Genomic DNA, 18,834 nt, shown 5'->3' with positions numbered 1-18,834 from the left:
CATTCATCTTCTCCATCTGGATTTGGGACAAGGTGAGGCCAAAGTTAAATTTTCTCACTTCAAACACTGAATCCTGTTGGTTCTAAATTATTCATTAGTTACTCCTTTATCACATTCATAAGACCTGTCTCAGAAGGTTGTTAGAAGGATACAACGTTAAAACACACATCTGCCAAAAAGGCAGAGTAAGTACTAGTGCCTTTCTGTATTTATCATCCCATATAACACATCACGTGTTCTTACTCTCTTGTAGGGAAACTAAGACATCAGGGCCTGCCTGTCCATTAGCCTCACCAGGCACCATGCTTAGAGCTCACATGATTTTTAGGGGCCCATAAAAATGTTTTAATTTCTTTTACAATCAGAATTTTAAAAGTTAACTTTGGGGGTCAAAGATTATATGCATCTTTATACCAGCAGAGTCATAAAATATAATTTTTGTATTTTTCTACAGAGGAAGGGACCCACCAAGGCAAAAGTACCTCGGGCCTGTCACAGTTATAATGCAGCCCTGGGAGAGAGGCTATCCCAGTTCAAAGCAAGCCAGCTTCAGGCAAGGAAATGAGAAATCTGAATTTTTTCAGAGGAAATACCTGTGTTCTCTCTCTCCTCCCTACACAAACCCAGTGGTTCTAGCCACACTTTCCCTCCCTCTCTCCTCTCATTTTGTTAATGTCATCATAAAAATAAACATGTAAGTGATCTCAATAAGTTTTCTCCTATAGGCAGAATATATAAGAACGCAATAGGTGTGTTCAATAAGCAAGGGATCAGGTGAGTTCAAAGAACCAATTTCAGTTCTTAATGAACAGGTCCAGAGTTTTTACTCACAAAAGACCATACTAATAACTACTATTTATCAGGATACAACATGCAAAACATTGGGCTAAGAGATAAACAGGCATTATCTCTTGGAATCCTCAAAAATCATATGAGGTGAATACCATCCATTTGTACAAATAAAGAAACAGATTCAATAAGGCTGAACCACATGCCCAAGGTCACACACCAGGAAGTAGGAGAGTTGGGATGGAAAGCCAGACTCTTAAACCTTGAAGGAGGCACCTTCTTCTGATCTGGTGGAGGGATGGCTTTATATGTTGAAGGATGCAAGCTATAGAATTCGTGACTATGGCATGATTGAAGCCATTGTAGGCCCAGAAACTGATACCCAATTCCAGCTCACTGGTATTAAAAAAAAAATGTCAACACTTACACTCTCACAAGTAGAATGAACCATGTACAGACCACATATGCAGGCTTTGCTTTGGTTATCCTGTATTTCAAGTGCAGGTCCAAAAGAGTTGCAGATGTGAAAGCGACATTAATGGAGTCCAACCCGTCTCTACTGCATCCATTATGTTCTCAGCCCTAGAGAAGCTAATGTCAACTCATCAAATGATATTCCATTTGTACAATAAATATGAACCTGGAAAAATTCCCCATGTTTCTAAACATTAAATAAATAATAAAAACCAAACTAAAACACAAAATGTATGTAATATATTTAAATATGAATTTATATTAATTTCTTTTAAGAGATTTTTGAGAACATTGGCTACCTATTGTGGTGTATTTGGTTGTCTACTTTTACTTCAAAGCATGAACCTTTTAAAATCAGTGTGGATATCCCTCTCTGTTTTTACAAACACTCACTACAGTCTCAGAAGTTATATCATCCTCATATTGATTAGAATTGATGTTTTAATTTTTAAAGACATTCCCAGCTTTAGACCTTTGCTTTCTTATCCTCAACCCCACATTCAATAAATGTCTCTTCATTTTCTGTGGCCCATGAGAAAGGTGGTTCACAGGTGCTTCTAAAGACACTCGATCACAGTCTGTGTCTGATAAATTCGGACTGGCATTCATTCAACATTTATCAAGCAATTATGTGTCAGGCACTGAGCAAAGTGCTAAGTGTAAATGGAGCTTCGTGGGTTGTTTTGTGTCTAAATAATGGATGAGTATTAAAATTCTCACCAAAGCTAAAGGAGAAACCAAGCAAAAGAAAAGATTGCATTTTCTGTTAGAATACCAAGCTGCTACCCATTTTACAGTTATCATATTTGAGATCATGGTAACTATAAAAAGACCAACTATTTAATTACATTGTGGGTAGAAGAGTGGCCTCAGTTTAAACAATGACCTGAATGTAAAATATGTGGAGACTAGGACCAAATTTTATACACTTCTAAAACCCACCAACCCCTACTACAGCACTATACATAGATGATATATATAATAACTCTTCCAGTTATTATTCCTGAAAAAAAGTCACCTCAAACAGAGTGGCATAAAAAATAACCATTTTATTACGCTCACAGATTCTGTGGATACTGTTTTTGTCTGCTCCATGACCTCTGAGGCCTCAGCTTGGAAGGATGGAGGCTGTCTGGAGGACAGGGAGTTGGAGCCATCTGAACCCTTGGTCACTCACACATGTGGTGGTTGATGCCACCTGTCAGTCAGGACATCAGCTAGGAACCTATACATAGCTCTCTGTGGAGCTGCTTGGGCTTCCCTTCAGCATGGTTGTTGTATTTCTAAGAGTAGGTGTCCTTAGAACTTGGTGGAGGTCTTTAATGACCTAGCCTGAGAAGTCACACAGTCTGCCCAGTTTCAAGGAAAGGGAGCAGAGACCTCATTCTCTCAATGGGAGGTGCGTCAAAGTCACATAATAAGAACAGCATGTTGGATGGGAGATAATGCTGCAACTATCTTTGGGAACTAAAATCTGCCACAAGTATGGAATAATCAATGAATGATCAAACGATATCATCAGCAATTGGCATTAGTACTTATCTCAACTATTTGAAATCTTCTTTGACGACACAGTGTGATTGCACTTTCACACCCTCTTGAAGTCAGTTAAGGCCCGATGACTCGCTTTGATCAATGAAATATGAATGGAAGTAACTAATATAACTTAGTGCAGGAAGCATTTACAGTCAATCCTCATTAATCACAGATTCCATATTTACAAATTCACCTACTTGCTGATATATATTTGTAACCCCCAAATCAATACAGCACTTTCTGGATCGCAGGTGGATATGTGCATGCGTAGAGTGGTGAAAAAGCTGAGCCACTGGCTGCGCATTCCCAGCTGAGGTCGATCAAGGCTGAGCTCTGCCTTCTACTTTGAGGTCTTATATGATAAATGAGCGTCCTTTCCACAGTTTATTTAGTGCCACATTTTTCACATTTTTGTGCTTCTTGTTGGTGATTTTGCTATTTTAAATGCCCCCCAAGCAGTGCTGAAGTGCTATCTAGTGCTCCTAAGTGCAAGAAGGCTGGGATGTGCCTTTCAGAGAAGATATATGTTATATACACTTCATTAAGGCATAAGTTACAGTGTTGTTTTTTGTGAGTTCAATGTTAATGAATTAACAGTATATATTAAATGAGTTATCTTTATACAATAACACACATAAAACGAGGTTATATATTGATCTGTTGATGAAAATGTAACCAGAGGCTCACAGGAACCTAAGTCTGTATTTCTTCTAGAAGCGATGGTTCAGTATTGACTAGTTCAACGTCCGTGGTGACCTTATAGAACATATATACCTGCCGTGAATAATAAGAACCAGCTGGAATCCCTGCTGCAGGATTCTCCCATGCTTGCTCCCTGCTGGCATGAACTTGGAGGGCCCTGGTGATATAAAGGTGCCACAAGTGCTGTAAATCTTAAAATATCTTCATAATGTCACATAAACATCAATTAAATATGAGCTGATAGAAAGAAAAATTTTACCTTAATTAATCAACAAGAAAACTAGCTAGATTATTTGACACATGAGTATAAAACTTGAGCCTTCTGAATTTCATTGTTTGTTCTAACTGAAATTATATTAGTTTAAAATAAATCCTTTTCTTTCCTTCCTTCTTTCATATGACTAATTATCACCTTGTAAATATAGATAATTCAGCTTAGTCACCTGCTGTTATCTTCATTAATTGTATATTCCACACCCTATAAAATGAATGTCTCCAAATTTAGCCTCAGTTTTTCTACAAATAAAATGCTCTTGCCTTCAAAAAACATCAATAACTGTAAAAGGTTTGGTGCAGATGAAAAAGAACAACAGATATCTTAAGCAACAGTGTAAATTACTTCCCTTTCTTCTTTAAAAAAAAAAATAAAACCTTTCTGTAAAGTAAAACTATTCTTAGCTTTGCAAAGTTACCTACACAATGGATCACACCTGTTACATAAGTTAAAATAATAAGGCTATTTTTAAAAATAAGTCAAAATTCATTATTAAGCCTTCACTAAATAATTCAAATTTAGCTCAGCATAATAATAGATTTGCTATAACACTAGAAAGTGTCAGGTATCCGCAGGCCACTGCATACCTGTTTGGGCCAGGAAGGGGAAGGAAAGGTAAAGACATCAATTGCTTTGAAAACAGGAGGCCCATACATCAGGGTATTATTCAGCAATAAAAAGGAATGAAGTACTGATACATGCTACAACATGGATGACTCCTGAAAACATTACACTAAATGAAAGGAGCCAGTCGCCAAAGATCACATATTATATATAATTCCATTTATATGAAATGTCCAGAATTGGCAAATCCATAGAGACAGAAAGTAGATTAGTGATTGCCAGAGGCCTGGAGGTTGGGAGTGACTGCTAAATTGTACAGGGCTTCTTCCTGTAGTGACAGAATGCTCTGGAATTAGTGATGATGCCTGTATAACATAGTGAATATACTGAAAAACAATGAATTGTATCCTTTAAAATGGTGACTTTTATGTTATGTGAATTATATATCAAAACAAAAAGATGTAAAGCACTAGGCATACCCACTAGGATGGCCATAATAATAAAGCCAGATAATAAGTGTTGGTAAGGATGTGGAGAAACTGCCCATACCCCACTGGTGAAAATGTAAAACCACTTTATTTATTTTAAATTATTTTTTATTTTTAAAATTTTACTTTCTGGCTGCACCATGTGGCTTCTGGGATCTTAGTTCCCCAACCCGCGCCCTGGCAGTGGAAGAGTGGAGTCCTAACCACTGGACCACCAGGGAATTCCCATGGTGCAGCCACTTTAAAACACAGTTTGGCAGTTCCTCAAAAAGTTAAATATAGAGTTAGCATTTAACCTAGCAATTCCATTCCTAGGTATTTACCCAAGAGAAAGAAAACATATGTCCATATAGAAACCTGTATACAAGTGTGTAGAACAGTATTGCTACTCATAATAGCCAAAAGTTTGAAACAATTCAAATGTTCATCAGCTGATGAATGAATAACAAAATGTTTATCCAACTGAATATTTTTCAGCCATTAAAAGGTATGAAGTACTGATACATGTCACAACAGGGATGAACCTTGAAAACATTTTGCTAAGCAAAAGTAGCTAGTCATAAAAGACCACGTTCTATATGCTATGTTTGTGTCCTCCAAGATTCGTATGTTGAAATCCTGATGCCCAATGTGATGGCACTGAGGTGAGGCCTTTGGGAGGTAATTAAGTCATCAGGGCAGACCACTCACAAACGGGATTAGCGCCCTTATAAGAGACCAGAGAGAGCTCCTTGCCTCTTCCACCATGTGAGGAGACCATAAGTAGTCCCACCAGGAAGAAGGCCCTCATCTGACCTTGCTGGCACCCTGATCTTGGACTTCCAGCCTCCAGAAGTGTAAGAAGCACATTTCTGTTGTTTGTAAGCTACCCAGTCTGCAGTGTTTTGTTAGAGCAGCCCAATGTATTGAGATACTGTATGATCCCATTTATAGGAAATGTCCAGAAGAGAAATAAGGAGCAGATTAGCAGTTGCCTAGGACTGGGTGGTGGAGGATTGAAGAATGATGGCCAAAGCGGTTTCAATGGCGTTTCTTTTAGGGGGTTGAAGATGATGGCAATGTTCTAAAATTCATTGTGGTTGATGTTTACACAACTGTGAATATACACTAAAAACCACTGAATGGTATGCCTTAAGTGGGTGAATTATATGGTAAGTGAATTTTATCTCAATAATTCTCTTAGAAAAAAATACAGAATAAATCTAACCAAAAACTTTCAAAATCACTAGGGTCTGGCCACTGTCCCTTCTCTCTCTCCCATCCCACCTTCCCAGCCTGTTAGGTCTGGTGGGATGACTCAGAGGCGTGGGGGTCATTTGGGTGGAAGAGGACAAGAAACAAGTACAGTTGAAGATTTTCTCCAGGTGGGACTGTGGTCCCACCCACTTCCTCTCCCTAGGGTCCCTGACAGGGTGTTTGGGCCCTAAGCCATCTAGGTTGAGTGGGGCTGCCTGCTTGCCCCCGGCTGGGTCCCCAGATCCAACCTGCGCAGGAGCATTCGGCCCACCAGGGTGCGAACTGGGGCGGCCAAGGTCAGAGTCGGTAGGAGCATTTCCCGTCCCCGCCCCCACTCCCACCTTTCACTGAAGGCACCCAGAGGGCGGGCCTCCCTCACTTCCCTTCCCAGAAGTAGACCGTCAGCAGAACCAGTTCCCTGCGGGTGGGGCCATGGGAGAGGTTCCCAGACTGGTTATACCAGAAACCCCACTGGCCCCCTGCTCTGTCCTCTGCCTGCGGCTCCCAGAGTGGATACCTCTGTGTACCTGTTAATTAAAAAACAAGGGCGGGCCCACGATCAAACATCAACCCCCACCCACCTAGGTCCACCTCACCCTTGCTTATGTTCCACCCCTGTGCCTAAACTCCGCCCCCATAGCCAAGGCTTTTTTTTTTTTTCTCTTTTAGATTGGGGTTCTGTTTTACCTTGTTGATTCATTGCTGTTGATTCTTTTATTTTTCCTAATAAATCTTTTAATATTCTAACTTTTATTCTTTATACTTTGTTAGTGATCTCTCCTTTTGGCTTGTTTCCGCGCCCCACCCACCTTTTTTTATTCTTTTTTCTGTTGTGGTTTTATTTTACCTTGTTGCAGTTGTTTCAATTATAGTTTTATTTTTCCTAATACATATTTTTTACCTTTCTAATTTTATTTTGTTTTCTATGCTTTGATATTGTACTGCTCCTCTTTTTCTTTCTATCTTCTTCCTTTTTTTTTTTTTTGGTTTTTTTTTTTTTACCGTGCCACGAAGCTTGTGGGATCTTGGTTCCCAGGCCAGATTTCGGGCCCGAGCTCCTGTGGTGGGAGCTCCAAGTTGAAACCACTGGACTAACAGAGAACCTCAGAACCCAGGGAATATCAATTGGAGTGAGGCCTCCCAGAGGTCCTCATCTCAGGACCAAGACCTAGCTCTATCCAGCTGCTTACAAACTCCAGGGCTGGATGTCTCAGGCCAAACAACCAGTAAGACAAGAATATAGCAGCTCCCATAAAAAAAAAAAAATGATATTACAAAAAAATTTGTTACAGATGACGGAGCAAGGTAAAAACCTACAAGACCAAATAAATGAAGACAAAATAAGCAACCTCTGAAAAAGAATTCAGAGTAATTATAGTAAAGATGATCCAGAATCTCGGAAACAGATGGAGAAAATACAAGAAACATTTAACATTTAACAAGGACCTAGAATCTGGTGGAGTAGCAGAAACCAAAATTAATGCACAGAAATCTCTTGCATTCCTATATACTAATGACAAAAATTCTGAAAGAGAAATTAAGGAAACACTCCCATTTACCATTGCAACAAAAAGAATAAAATACCTAGGAATAAACCTACCTAAGGAGACAAAAGACCTGTATGCAGAAATCTATAAGATACCGATGAAGGAAATTAAAGATGATACCAACAGATGGAGAGATATACCATGTACTTGGATTGGAAGAATCAACATTGTGAAAATGACTGTACTACCCAAAGCAATCTACAGATTCAGTGCAATCCCCACCACACTAACAATGGCATTTTTCACAGAACTAGAACAAAAGATTTCACAATTTGTATGGAAACACAAAAGACCCTGAATAGCCAAAACAATATTGAGAAAGAAAAACGGAGCAGGAGGAATCAAGCTTCCAGATTTCAGACTGTACTACAAAGCTACAGTAATCAAGACAGTATAGTACTGGCACAAAAACAGAAATATAGATCAGTGGAACAGGATACAAGGCCCAGAGATAAACCCACGTACATATGGTCACCTTAACTTTGATAAAGGAGGCAAGAGTATACAATGGAGAAAAGACAGCCTCTTCAATAAGTGGTGCTGGGAAAACTGGACAGCTACATGTAAAAGAATGAAATTAGAACCCTTCCTAACACAAACACAAAAATAAACTCAAAATGGATTACAGACCTAAATGTAAGGACAGACACTATAAAACTCTTAGAGGAAAACATAGGCAGAACACTCTGTGACATAAATCATAGCAAGATCCTTTTTGACCCACCTCCTGGAGTAATGGAAATAAAAACAAAAATAAACAAATGGGACTTAATAAAACTTAAAAGCTTTTGCACAGCAAAGGAAACCATAAAAAAGATGAAATGACAACCCTCAGAATGGAAGAAAATATTTGCAAGTGAAGCAACTGACAAAGGATTAATCTCCAAAATATACAAGCAGCTCATGCAGCTCAATAACAAAAAAACAAAAAACCCAATCCAAAAATGGGCAGAAGACCTAAACAGACATTTCTCCAAAGAAGATATCCAGATTGCCAACAAACACATGAAAGAATGCTCAACATCACTAATCATTAGAGAAATGCAAATCAAAACTACAATAAGGGGCTTCCATGGTGGCGCAGTGCTTGAGAATCCGCCTGCCGATGCAGGGGACACGGGTTCGTGCCCCGGTCCGGGAAGATCCCACATGCCACGGAGCGGCTAGGCCCGTGAGCCACGGCCGCTGAGCCTGCGCATCTGGAGCCTGTGCTCTGCAATGGGAGAGGCCACAACAGTGAGAGGCCCGCGTACCGCAAAAAAACAAAAACCTACAATGAGGTATCACCTCACACTGGTCAGAATGGCCATCATCAAAAAATCTAAAAACAATAAATGCTGGGGAGGGTGTGGGGAAAAGGGAACCCTCTTGCACTATTGGTGGGAATGTAAACTGGTACAGCCACTACGGAGAACAGTATGGAGGTTCCTTAAAAAACTAAAAATAGAACTACCATATGACCCAGCAATCCCACTACAGGGCATATACCCTGAGAAAACCATAATTCAAAAAGAGACATGTACCACAGTGTTCACTGCAGCACTATTTACAATAGCCAGGACACGGAAGCAACCTAAGTGTCCATCGACAGATGAATGGATAAAGAAGATGTGGCACATATATACAATGGAATATTACTCAGCCATAAAAAGAAACGAAATTGAGTTACTTGTGATGAGGTGGATGGACCTAGAGTCTGTCATACAGAGTGAAGTAAGTCAGAAAGAGAAAAATAAATACTGTATGCTAACACATAGATAAGGAATCTTAAAAAAAAATGTTCTGATGAACCTAGGGGCAGGACAGGAATAAAGACACAGATGTAGAGACTGGACTTGAGGGCACGGGCAGGGGGAAGGGTAAGCTGGGACGAAGTAAGAGAGTAGCATGGACATATATACACTACCAAATGTAAAATAGATAGCTAGTGGGAAGCAGCCACATAGCACAGGGAGATCAGCTGGGTGCTTTGTGACAACCTAGAGGGGTGGGATAGGGAGGGTGGGAGGGAGACAGAAGAGGGAGGGGATAAGGAGATATACTTATGCATATAGCTGATTCACTTTGTTATACAGCAGAAACTAACACAACACTGTAAAGCAATTATACTCCAATAACGATGTTAAAAAAAAAAAAGGGTGCGGGCGGGAGAACCCCCCCACCAAAGAAAGCCTGGCCAAACAGACCCTGCCATCGGTCTCCTGGGGGACCCGCAGGGGAGCGGCCGGCCAGGGTTGGGATCGCTGTCGCAGCGCCCCCTCCCGGCCTGGTTCCCGCAGTGCCCCGCGGACTCGGGGCTCCTGCAGTGTGTAGGCTGGCCGGGCGTCTACGGGGCGGGGACTCGGGGACACGCAGGCGGGGCGGTCCCCAGTGGCCCCCTTCCGGCGCAGCTCACCGGCCTCTTTCCCGGAGTGTCGGCGCCGCCCATGGCCGAGGTGCTGGAGCCCGATTCCGGGGCAGCCGAGGGCTCGGAGGCCCTCGCGGAGACGCCGGGCTGGGAAGCCCCGGAGGACGCGGGTCCCCAGGTAGGCTCCACCCGCGGGCGCGAAGGGTGAGGGCCGGGGGGGGGGTGGGCAGCGTGGGGCTGTACTCGAGGTGATCTTCAGTGCAGCCGGAGGGTCCCATAGGTTTAACTTAAAAGCACATTTTAAAAAATGGTCGGAGTCCCTAGCTCCATTTCTGCACAAACGGGAAGATGCGGTCGGTAAGCCGTAGTTACCCCCAGGTACTGGCTACATCTCAATTTCTTTTCTTTGCGGTTAAAAAAAAAAAAAAAATCGACCACGTCCCAAAACCTGCGATGGGACCCTCCGGGCGGGGGCGGAACAGTTGCTTGCTTTTAACCCGAATCGAGCCGACTCTCCCTACCCCTGCTTGTGGGGCAGAGGCCGCCTGCGTCTCTTAATCCAAAGATGGGAGCCGCGGGGGGAGGAGCCCTGCCCGGTGCTGGGAAGCCAGAACCTCCGGCCGGGCCCCAGGGGAGCGCAGCCCCTGGACTGGCCGTCCCAGGTGGACCCGAGATCAAGGTACCTGTACTGCTGCATCTCACGTTCTGTCGTCTTAGAATTGCTTCCCCAAATTCCCCCTGTTCCATCTTAGCCTGGAAGTTATGAGATCCGACACTACGGACCTGCGAAGTGGGTCAGCACTTCAGTTGAGTCTATGGACTGGGATTCGGCCATGCAGACTGGCTTCACAAGGCTGAACAGCTACATTCAAGGCAAAAACGAGAAAGGTGAAGGCAGTTTACCTTGTAATTATACACACTGTATTGTGGTTGAGTGCCCTGGCTTATTGAGTTTTCGCTGATTAAATAAATACCTTTTAGAATAGAAAAATAACCAGATCATCAAAGACTTAATGTTTGAAGAGCAGGACTCTGCTGAGGACCCGAGGCGTCTAGAGGAGGGTAGTACTGGGCAGTGCTTTTTAGCCTCTGTTCTTGTTTGTGATTCTGCTGGATGAACTGGGCCTCTGTGTAACTAGCATTAAGGCCTTTTCATGGCTAATGCTTTGAGATAATTTGGTGACTGGTAGGATAAGAGACATTAGGAGGCAGGAAGGGTCAAAGAACACAAGATCCAGGGTGTCAAGATATATCTTCTGGGGCTTCCCTGGTGGCGCAGTGGTTGAGAGTCCACCTGCCGATGCAGGGGACGCGGGTTCGTGCCCCGGTCCGGGAAGATCCCACATGCCGCGGAGCGGCTGGGCCCGTGAGCCATGGCCGCTGAGCCTGTGCGTCCGGAGCCTGTGCTCCGCAATGGGAGAGGCCGCAACAGTGAGAGGCCCGCGTACCGCAAAAAAAAAAAAAAAAAAAAAAAAAGATATATCTTCTGGTTTGGCTCTCATGCTATTTATGTTTTAGCAGGTCACTTAGCCAATGGGACCTCTGTTTCCGAACTGTAAAAGTAAAGAATGAACTGGACTATGTGATCTCTCATTTCCCCTTCTATCCCTAAAACTATGGAATTTATTAATGAAAAATATTAATAATACAGAAAGTGTTGAATGTGGGCAGTGGATAATTGTCATTTTGCTCTTTTTTTTAAGATGAAAATTATCTTAAGGGTTAAATATTTATGTCAAGTAAAAATCAAGAAACTCAGGTCAAAAAATAAGTTTTTAAATGTAGTCATAAATACACTAAATCTGCTTTCACGGTCTCCTTTGCATTTAAATATATATTTTTTGTGGCACAGAGATGAAAATAAAGATGACAGCTCCAGTGACAAGCTACGTGGAGCCCGGTTCAGGTCCTTTTAGCGAGTCTACCGTTACCATTTCCCTGTATATCCCCTCTGAACAGCAATCTGATCCCCCCAGGCCTTCAGAGTCAAATGTCTTCATTGAAGACAGAGCTGAAATGACGGTGTTTGTACGGTAAGTGGTAGATAATTTATAGCCTTTCTGACTGTTGGTTTTACTTGCGGGCACTCATAGTTTAGCTCCTGTGCAGCTTAGCTCCTATGCTTTTCCCCCTTCCATAAAAACAGGTCTAATGCATTTTGTGGTGTTTTCCTAGTGACTTAGTTTTATACGTTACTAAGGGTCCTTTACAAGAAATAACTAATATATTTAATGAGAAGGCTGATGCACACCTTCCACAGATAAGACGCAATACAAATTATACACCGGACCTTCCCCCACAAAAGCAAAAGACTGTCCTTACCTGCCTTCTAGTTAAATTTGGAGAAAAATACCTTAAAACAATGCATGGTACCCCTCCTCTCAACTCGTAGTTTCTGATAGCCTCAAACTCTTCCCTTTGTTCCCCCAGCCCAAAGGATGGCAGCTGCTTCCCACAGTGACTGCCTCTGTTGGTTGGTTTACTGGTTCCTTACTCTGACCTTACAGTGCCTGTCTCAGTAAAGCGACTGATCAGCCTGCCGGCCTCCCCAGCAAGGACCTTCGTAGCCATCGGCAGCACACTCAGCCCCTGAATCTGGCCCAGTCGCCTCAGAAAGGGTCGTGATTCCGTTCCCTTCCTCCCCACTGTTACCTGCTCGGGCCCTCACCTTACAGGGACCGCAGCTAAGTCCTCTTTGCTACCCCAGTGCTCGGCACATGCCTGACACTCACCAGATACTCCGACGTTTTTCAGTCTCAGGTTCCACTTCAAGAGCCTCCCAGCTGTTCTCTCTGCCCACCAGTCTCCTCTCCCTGGCCCTCCACTCTGGAACCCCGATCGTTCTCACAATGACAGCAACAAAACCCCAACCTGTTACTGTGTTTAAAAATCTGTTGGCTTCCTCTTGCTTCCACGTGACATTCAGACCGTTCAGGTACACATCACCTGCAACACGCGGCCCAACCTGTCTCCCTGACAACTCCCCCCACCTCCCGCCCTTCACTGAGTAGGCTGAGTTCCTCCACATCTCTGTAGCTTTGACCTTAGGCAAGTTACTGAGACCTTCCTTGCCAAAAATCTCATCTGTAAAATGTGTCTAATCACAGTACCTACCTACTATCTCACAGGGTTGCCATGAAGATCAGATGAGTTAATTTACCTAAAATACTTAGAACATGAGCATGATATTACTACATGCTTACTACATGTTGTATTACTACATGTAGTATTACTACAATACTACTACTATTACAGCTCCAGCTCCCTCTTTCTTCTCTTCCTGGAGAGCCTACTTTCATCCTTCAGGACTTAGATCAATTGGTACCTTGTCTGTGATGCCTTCCTCAGTTTCTCCAGTCAGCCAGCCATTCGTGCTATGGTTCTAAATTCTAATGACCTACTGATAGGCTGTAACTTCCTCAAGAATACAGCAACACGTTACTCTGCCCATATCCTTCGGCTCCTGGTGAGGCAGGTGTGTGTGGGGAGGCTCAGTATATGTCTGTGTCGTGAATAAAGCTGTGGATAGATCATTGTAGAACAACCTGTATTCAGAGGACAAAAGATGATTTCTAAGTAAGAGGCGCAAGACTTGATTTCAAGGAAGAAGTGGAATCTGAAACAGATTCCCTTTAGGCAGAACATTCCTTAAGGAAATAAATAATAAATTTAGGAGCAGAAATGTTTCTTAACACATGGTTCAGAATTATCATCATCAGTCAACTTGATGGAAATTATAGAACAGTTTTATCAATTTATCTTCGACGTTTTATTTTATATACACGTGCATACACAGATTCCTCTACTTACTCAACTGGGATTTAGAAGGTACCGCATGCCAGGAATGACTAGGTGCCTGGTAGACATTGTTGAACAGAACAGGCCTGGTTCGTACCCTCGAGACCTTACATCTTTTTTTTTTTTTATTTTATTTTTTTTTTTTTTTCTTTTTGCGGTATGCGGGCCTCTCACTGTTGTGGCCTCTCCCGTTGCGGAGCACAGGCTCCGGATGCGCAGGCCCAGCGGCCATGGCTCACGGGCCCAGCCGCTCCGCGGCATATGGGATCCTCCCAGACCGGGGCACGAACCCGTATCCCCTGCATCGGCAGGCGGACTCTTAACCACTTGCGCCACCAGGGAGGCCCGAGACCTTACATCTTATTTGAAGAATGGTAGGAATGATCTTTTCCACTGGCACATTGACAATAAACTTTATGCTAAAGAAGGCATATTAGGAATGTTTTTGTGCCTGTTTTTCCTATTCTCAGCCTTCAAATTCATCATGTTTACATTTCAGCAACTCAGCTAGGTCGGTGTGCTGTCATGATTTAATCTCAGGGTATTTTTGTTTATATACTTTAAAATCTACACTTAAATTTCTATTTTCCCACTTTTTATGCAAATCTTTTGACTGTCTTTTCATCCCCATCCTCTTAGCAACCTCCTAACTGGCCCCTTCTCTCCAATCTAGTTCCCATCTCTCTGCCTATATTCTTACCCAGATCTAATCAAGTTACTTTTCTGCTCTTCCAACATGCATTGGAATAATCTCAAAAGGCCTTAGGATGATGTACAAGGTTCCTCCTTCCAGCTCTGACTCACCTTTCTTTCTTTTTTTTTTTTTTTATTAATGAATTAATTAATTTTTGGCTGGGTTGGGTCTTCGTTGCTGCACGCGGGCTCTCTCTAGTTGCGGCGAGCGGGGGCTACTCTTCGTTGTGGTGCGCGGGCCTCTCATTGCGGTGGCTTCTCTTGTTGTGGAGCACGGGCTCTAGGCACGCAGGCTCAGTAGTTGTGGCATGTGGGCTCTAGAACGCAGGCTCAGTAGTTGTGGCGCATGGGCTTAGTTGCTTCGCGGCATGTGGGATCTTCCCGGACCAGGGCTCGAACCCGTCTTCTGACTTGGCAGGCGGATTCTCAATCACTGCGCCACCAGGGAAGTCCTGACTCACTTTTCTGACCTCATTTTATGCCTCACTATGAAGTTGCTTTGTATTTCTGGACTTTTGTTCTTTTCTTATCCCTCCCCTTTCTCTGCCCAGCAAAATTATCCTCCATTCCAGGCCCCACTCAGAGACACACCTTGCCCCAGTGTAATCATATCCTCAGTGTTCCCAAGCACTTTGATTCTGTCTCTGTTAAAGCTTTTCTCAGACTGAATAGAGCTGCCAAAATGTCCATCTCTTCCATATAGGGTCAAAACTTATGTTCATCTGTAATACAGTGCCTGCCCTTTTTCTAAGGAGAAAAAGAAAGGGGAAATGTTCGATAGAAAATGGAAAGACTGAAAGGGAGGCTGCCAAGGGGGATTCATTGTGGCTCTCTGACCAGGAGCATCAGCAGTACAGGAGACTGTTGGAAATGCAGGCTCTTGGGCCCCAGCCCAGACCTCCTGAACCTGCGTTTTCCCAGGTGACTCGCATGCACATTAGAGCTTGAGAAGCACAGAGTTAGAGCACAAGATGGCATAACTTCCAAATCTGCCCAACAGCTGGGACGTATTGCCTCCTCCTGGGTCCCCTCGGTGCGTGTGAGGTCACACTGAGCCTGGGAACCAGAGGAAGGGAACAGTCAGTTCAGCTGCCAAGAGGCAGGGGCTTTGAAACCGCACTCCATCCAGGTTTCTTTGTATCAGCTCCCACTTTTCTTCTTAGACTGACCTTCACATCAGTATTAAAATCATTTATGGTCATTTACTTTCTCCTTTGTAGGTCTTTCGATGGATTCTCTAGTGCCCAAAAGAATCAAGAACAACTCTTGACATTAGCAAGCATTTTGAGGGAAGAAGGAAAAGTTTTCGATGAAAAGGTTTACTACACCGCAGGCTACAACAGTCCTTTCAAATTGCTTGATAGAAAAAATGAAGTGTGGTTGATTCAGAAAAAAGAACCCTCCAAAGAAAGGGAATGAGAAAATGAGAGGAAGGTCCATTGCCAGGGACAAAACTTCTGTTGAACATAGACGTCAGCATTACCCATAAGCAAAATGTGTCTAGTAGCTCTACCTGAGAGTACTACTATGAATTGAGCTTATTTCCACTGTGCCTTTTTAATGCTTGAAGCTTTAGATACACGGATAACAGGGGACAGTATTCTAGAAACATGTAAATCGATCTTTATTTCTATGAGGCTCCAGGGGAACGTCATGTTACTTCCGCCTTCTTCACTGTATCACAATCATGTTGCCTTACTTCTACTTTGGATTTGTGTCAGTTGGATGTTACCGCCTCCAGATATTATCAATAAAAATGTTAAAGTTTATCCTGTGTGGAACTACAAGGCTGTCAAGCCTAGAGAACTCAAGTTCAGTTGGAAACAGAAATCAAAGTGTCTTTTGCAGCTGCCACTGTTACTTTTTCTGTTGAGCCCTCTTTCCTATCTGCCCGCTGCTTCCCACACGAGAAAGGCTCTCACAATACTCAAAAGTGTTGCTAATATTCCGTGACAAAAAATAAATGTATGAAGTTAGGGACTTCCTATTTTATTTTGATACTCAAGAGAGGCATGTTTTTTCTGAAGTAATGTATACAAACGTAGACTTTTAAAATTCACTTGAGGGGCTTCCCTGGTGGCTCAGTGGTTGAGAATCCTCCTGCCAATGCAGGGGACACGGGTTCGGGCCCTGGTCCGGGAAGATCCCACATGCCACAGAGCAACTGAGCTCGTGAGCCACAACTACTGAGCCTGCGTGCCACAACTACTGAAGCCCTTGTGCCTAGATCCCGTGCTCCACAACAAGGAAAGCCACCACATTGAGAGGCCCGCGCACCGCAACTAAGAGTAGCCCGCGCTCTCTGCAACTAGAGAAAGCCCGTGCACAGCAACGAAGACCCAACACAGCCAAAAATAAGTAAATAAATAAATTAAAGAAAAAAAAATCACTTGAATCTTTAAAGTATTTTATGCAGTATTTTTATATACTGAATCAGTATATAAAAATGATTCAGTATTCAAAGAGGGGTTTGCTGCAAAATCAAAGAGGCTGAAATTTGGACCTAATTGTATTGGAACACGCTTGTCCTGGAGAAGAGTGTCAGTCAGATATCTGAAAGCCTGTCATGGGAAGGTCATAGCTTTACTGGGGGCTTCTAGTGGAGGATGGCTGTAGGCACGAAGGAGAAAAGCAGCTTGGAGCTCAGTGACTTCCCAACAGGTAAAGCTGCCCACGAATGACATTACTTCCCGTTCCCATCACTGTGTGTTCAAGCAGGCACGTTATCACTTATGTGGCAGATGTGGGTATCCAGTGGATGAAAGGGTGGGGCCAGCTGATGCTCAAGGTCCCTGCAGCCCCAACATTATATGGTATCTCTTAAAATTAATCTCCCTAACCTGGGTACATTAGACCAACGTACCTACAGTTAATGGTTTCCATAGCTAACATTTATGGATTGCCTTCTAGGTGTAGCTTTCTAAGCATTTCACCTGAATTCCCACAGTCGACCCTCAGAACAACCCTGTGTGCCACCTTGTGTCAGCTCCATTTCACAGATGAGGACATTGAGGCACAGAGATGTAAGGTAACTTGCCCCCAGCTGGAGCCGTAAGGGCAGAGGCCAATTCCATCCCAGGCAGTCGGACTCCTGGGTCCAGACCGTTAACCACGGCGCCCACTGGCAGTCAGTGTTCTAGAGTGCAGCTTTCTCAGGCCATCAGTGGGCTAGGACTGTGTTGAGGGGTCCTTCCTGCATGTCATGCATGCGAGATACCTTTTAGATTATAATCTTTGATACAAAACAAGCTAGGTTTCCGGTTTTGAAATTATTATATAGATATAATTTTTTAAGTCTTAGGCAATTATTTTCCAAAGGTATTTGCTTGCATTGATTATTTTTTTATTCTTTGCATTTTTGTGTTTGCCAAAAAGAAATTAAATTTCTTTCTTAGCTCATTTATGAAAACCAACTGTGGGTCACCTTCTAGCCCTTCTACTGATGAAAGTCCACAGTACTCGCCTCTACTGGTATGAGGTAAATATTTATGTATTTACTCCATAGTCCTATAAAAATAGACATCTCTTATGCAGTAACTTCCATTTTAGATGAGAAGAGCATATGTCTGATTGCCAAGATTTAGTTGTAATCTGAAACATGTTCCATAAAAAAGCGATTTTGTACTATTCAGTCCAAGGTATCCCATTTTCCCCTCCTGGTCCATAAATCATAAACTAAAACATTTTTCAGCCCTCAATTAATCCAGACCAGAGAGTTTCTCACAGCAATGAATCAGTTATTTTAATTACGTGGCTGGCACTGACTAAAAAATATCCCTCAACATTTCTATTGAGATTTTTCTTCTCTTATCAATAGGAAATTCATGTCTAGATTCCTTTCCGAGGCAAAACCATCCACCTTTCCTGTTGGTCTAATTCATGCTCCATCCATTAGGCCTTCTCCCATCTTCAGGCTCTCCCTCCCAACATGCTCCAATCACTCTGCTTACCAACAGGCTCTGATTTGGCCTGATCCTCCCTGCTCCCCAGAATACAATCCTAGTTCCCCCTAGACCCTTACATAGGACAATAATTCCCATTTCTCCCTTGCCTTGATTATCCAGTTTCTCTGGAAAGAGTTGTCCAGAGGCTTCCTTGGAGCTCTAGGTTGTGAGGAGGTATCTCAGGGACCATGACAGGGATTTAAGGTGGGCAACACCCCTCCACCACCACCACTGTGCTTCCCACAGACCCATCCACGTTAGTCTACGTGTATGTCAATTTTTCATGTTTTTAAAAGCCTGAAAATAAGTCTTTAAACTGAGTGCATTCATCCATTCTTTTCTAGTCATCACTTAACCCTCTAAAAATCTTGCTTTTCCTCCTCAACATTTCACTGGAATGCCATTTATTTTCATTCATTCTTCAAGAAGCGTTATGGAGTCC

The 18,834-nt window shown here is 43.0% G+C and overlaps 1 protein-coding gene and 1 pseudogene across 1 annotated transcript; both read left to right on the top strand.

Annotated features, from left to right (window-relative positions):
• Positions 1-1,097: 1,097 nt before the first annotated feature.
• On the top strand, positions 1,098-1,375 carry LOC132499815 (ATP synthase membrane subunit K, mitochondrial-like; annotated as a pseudogene).
• Positions 1,376-9,979: 8,604 nt separating this feature from the next.
• Positions 9,980-16,217, top strand: HEBP2 (heme binding protein 2). The gene is made up of 4 exons (XM_060114763.1): positions 9,980-10,135; positions 10,710-10,845; positions 11,810-11,990; positions 15,669-16,217. Exons 1-4 carry the CDS (start codon positions 10,037-10,039, stop codon positions 15,865-15,867), a joined length of 615 nt encoding a protein of 204 aa, XP_059970746.1. The 5' UTR covers positions 9,980-10,036; the 3' UTR covers positions 15,868-16,217.
• Positions 16,218-18,834: the final 2,617 nt, after the last annotated feature.

This window comes from Mesoplodon densirostris, chromosome 12 (assembly GCF_025265405.1).
Source record: "Mesoplodon densirostris isolate mMesDen1 chromosome 12, mMesDen1 primary haplotype, whole genome shotgun sequence".
NCBI classification, from domain to species: domain Eukaryota; kingdom Metazoa; phylum Chordata; class Mammalia; order Artiodactyla; family Ziphiidae; genus Mesoplodon; species Mesoplodon densirostris.
Note: the sequence above shows the minus strand (reverse complement) of the source record. Positions and strands in the feature narration are given on the sequence as shown.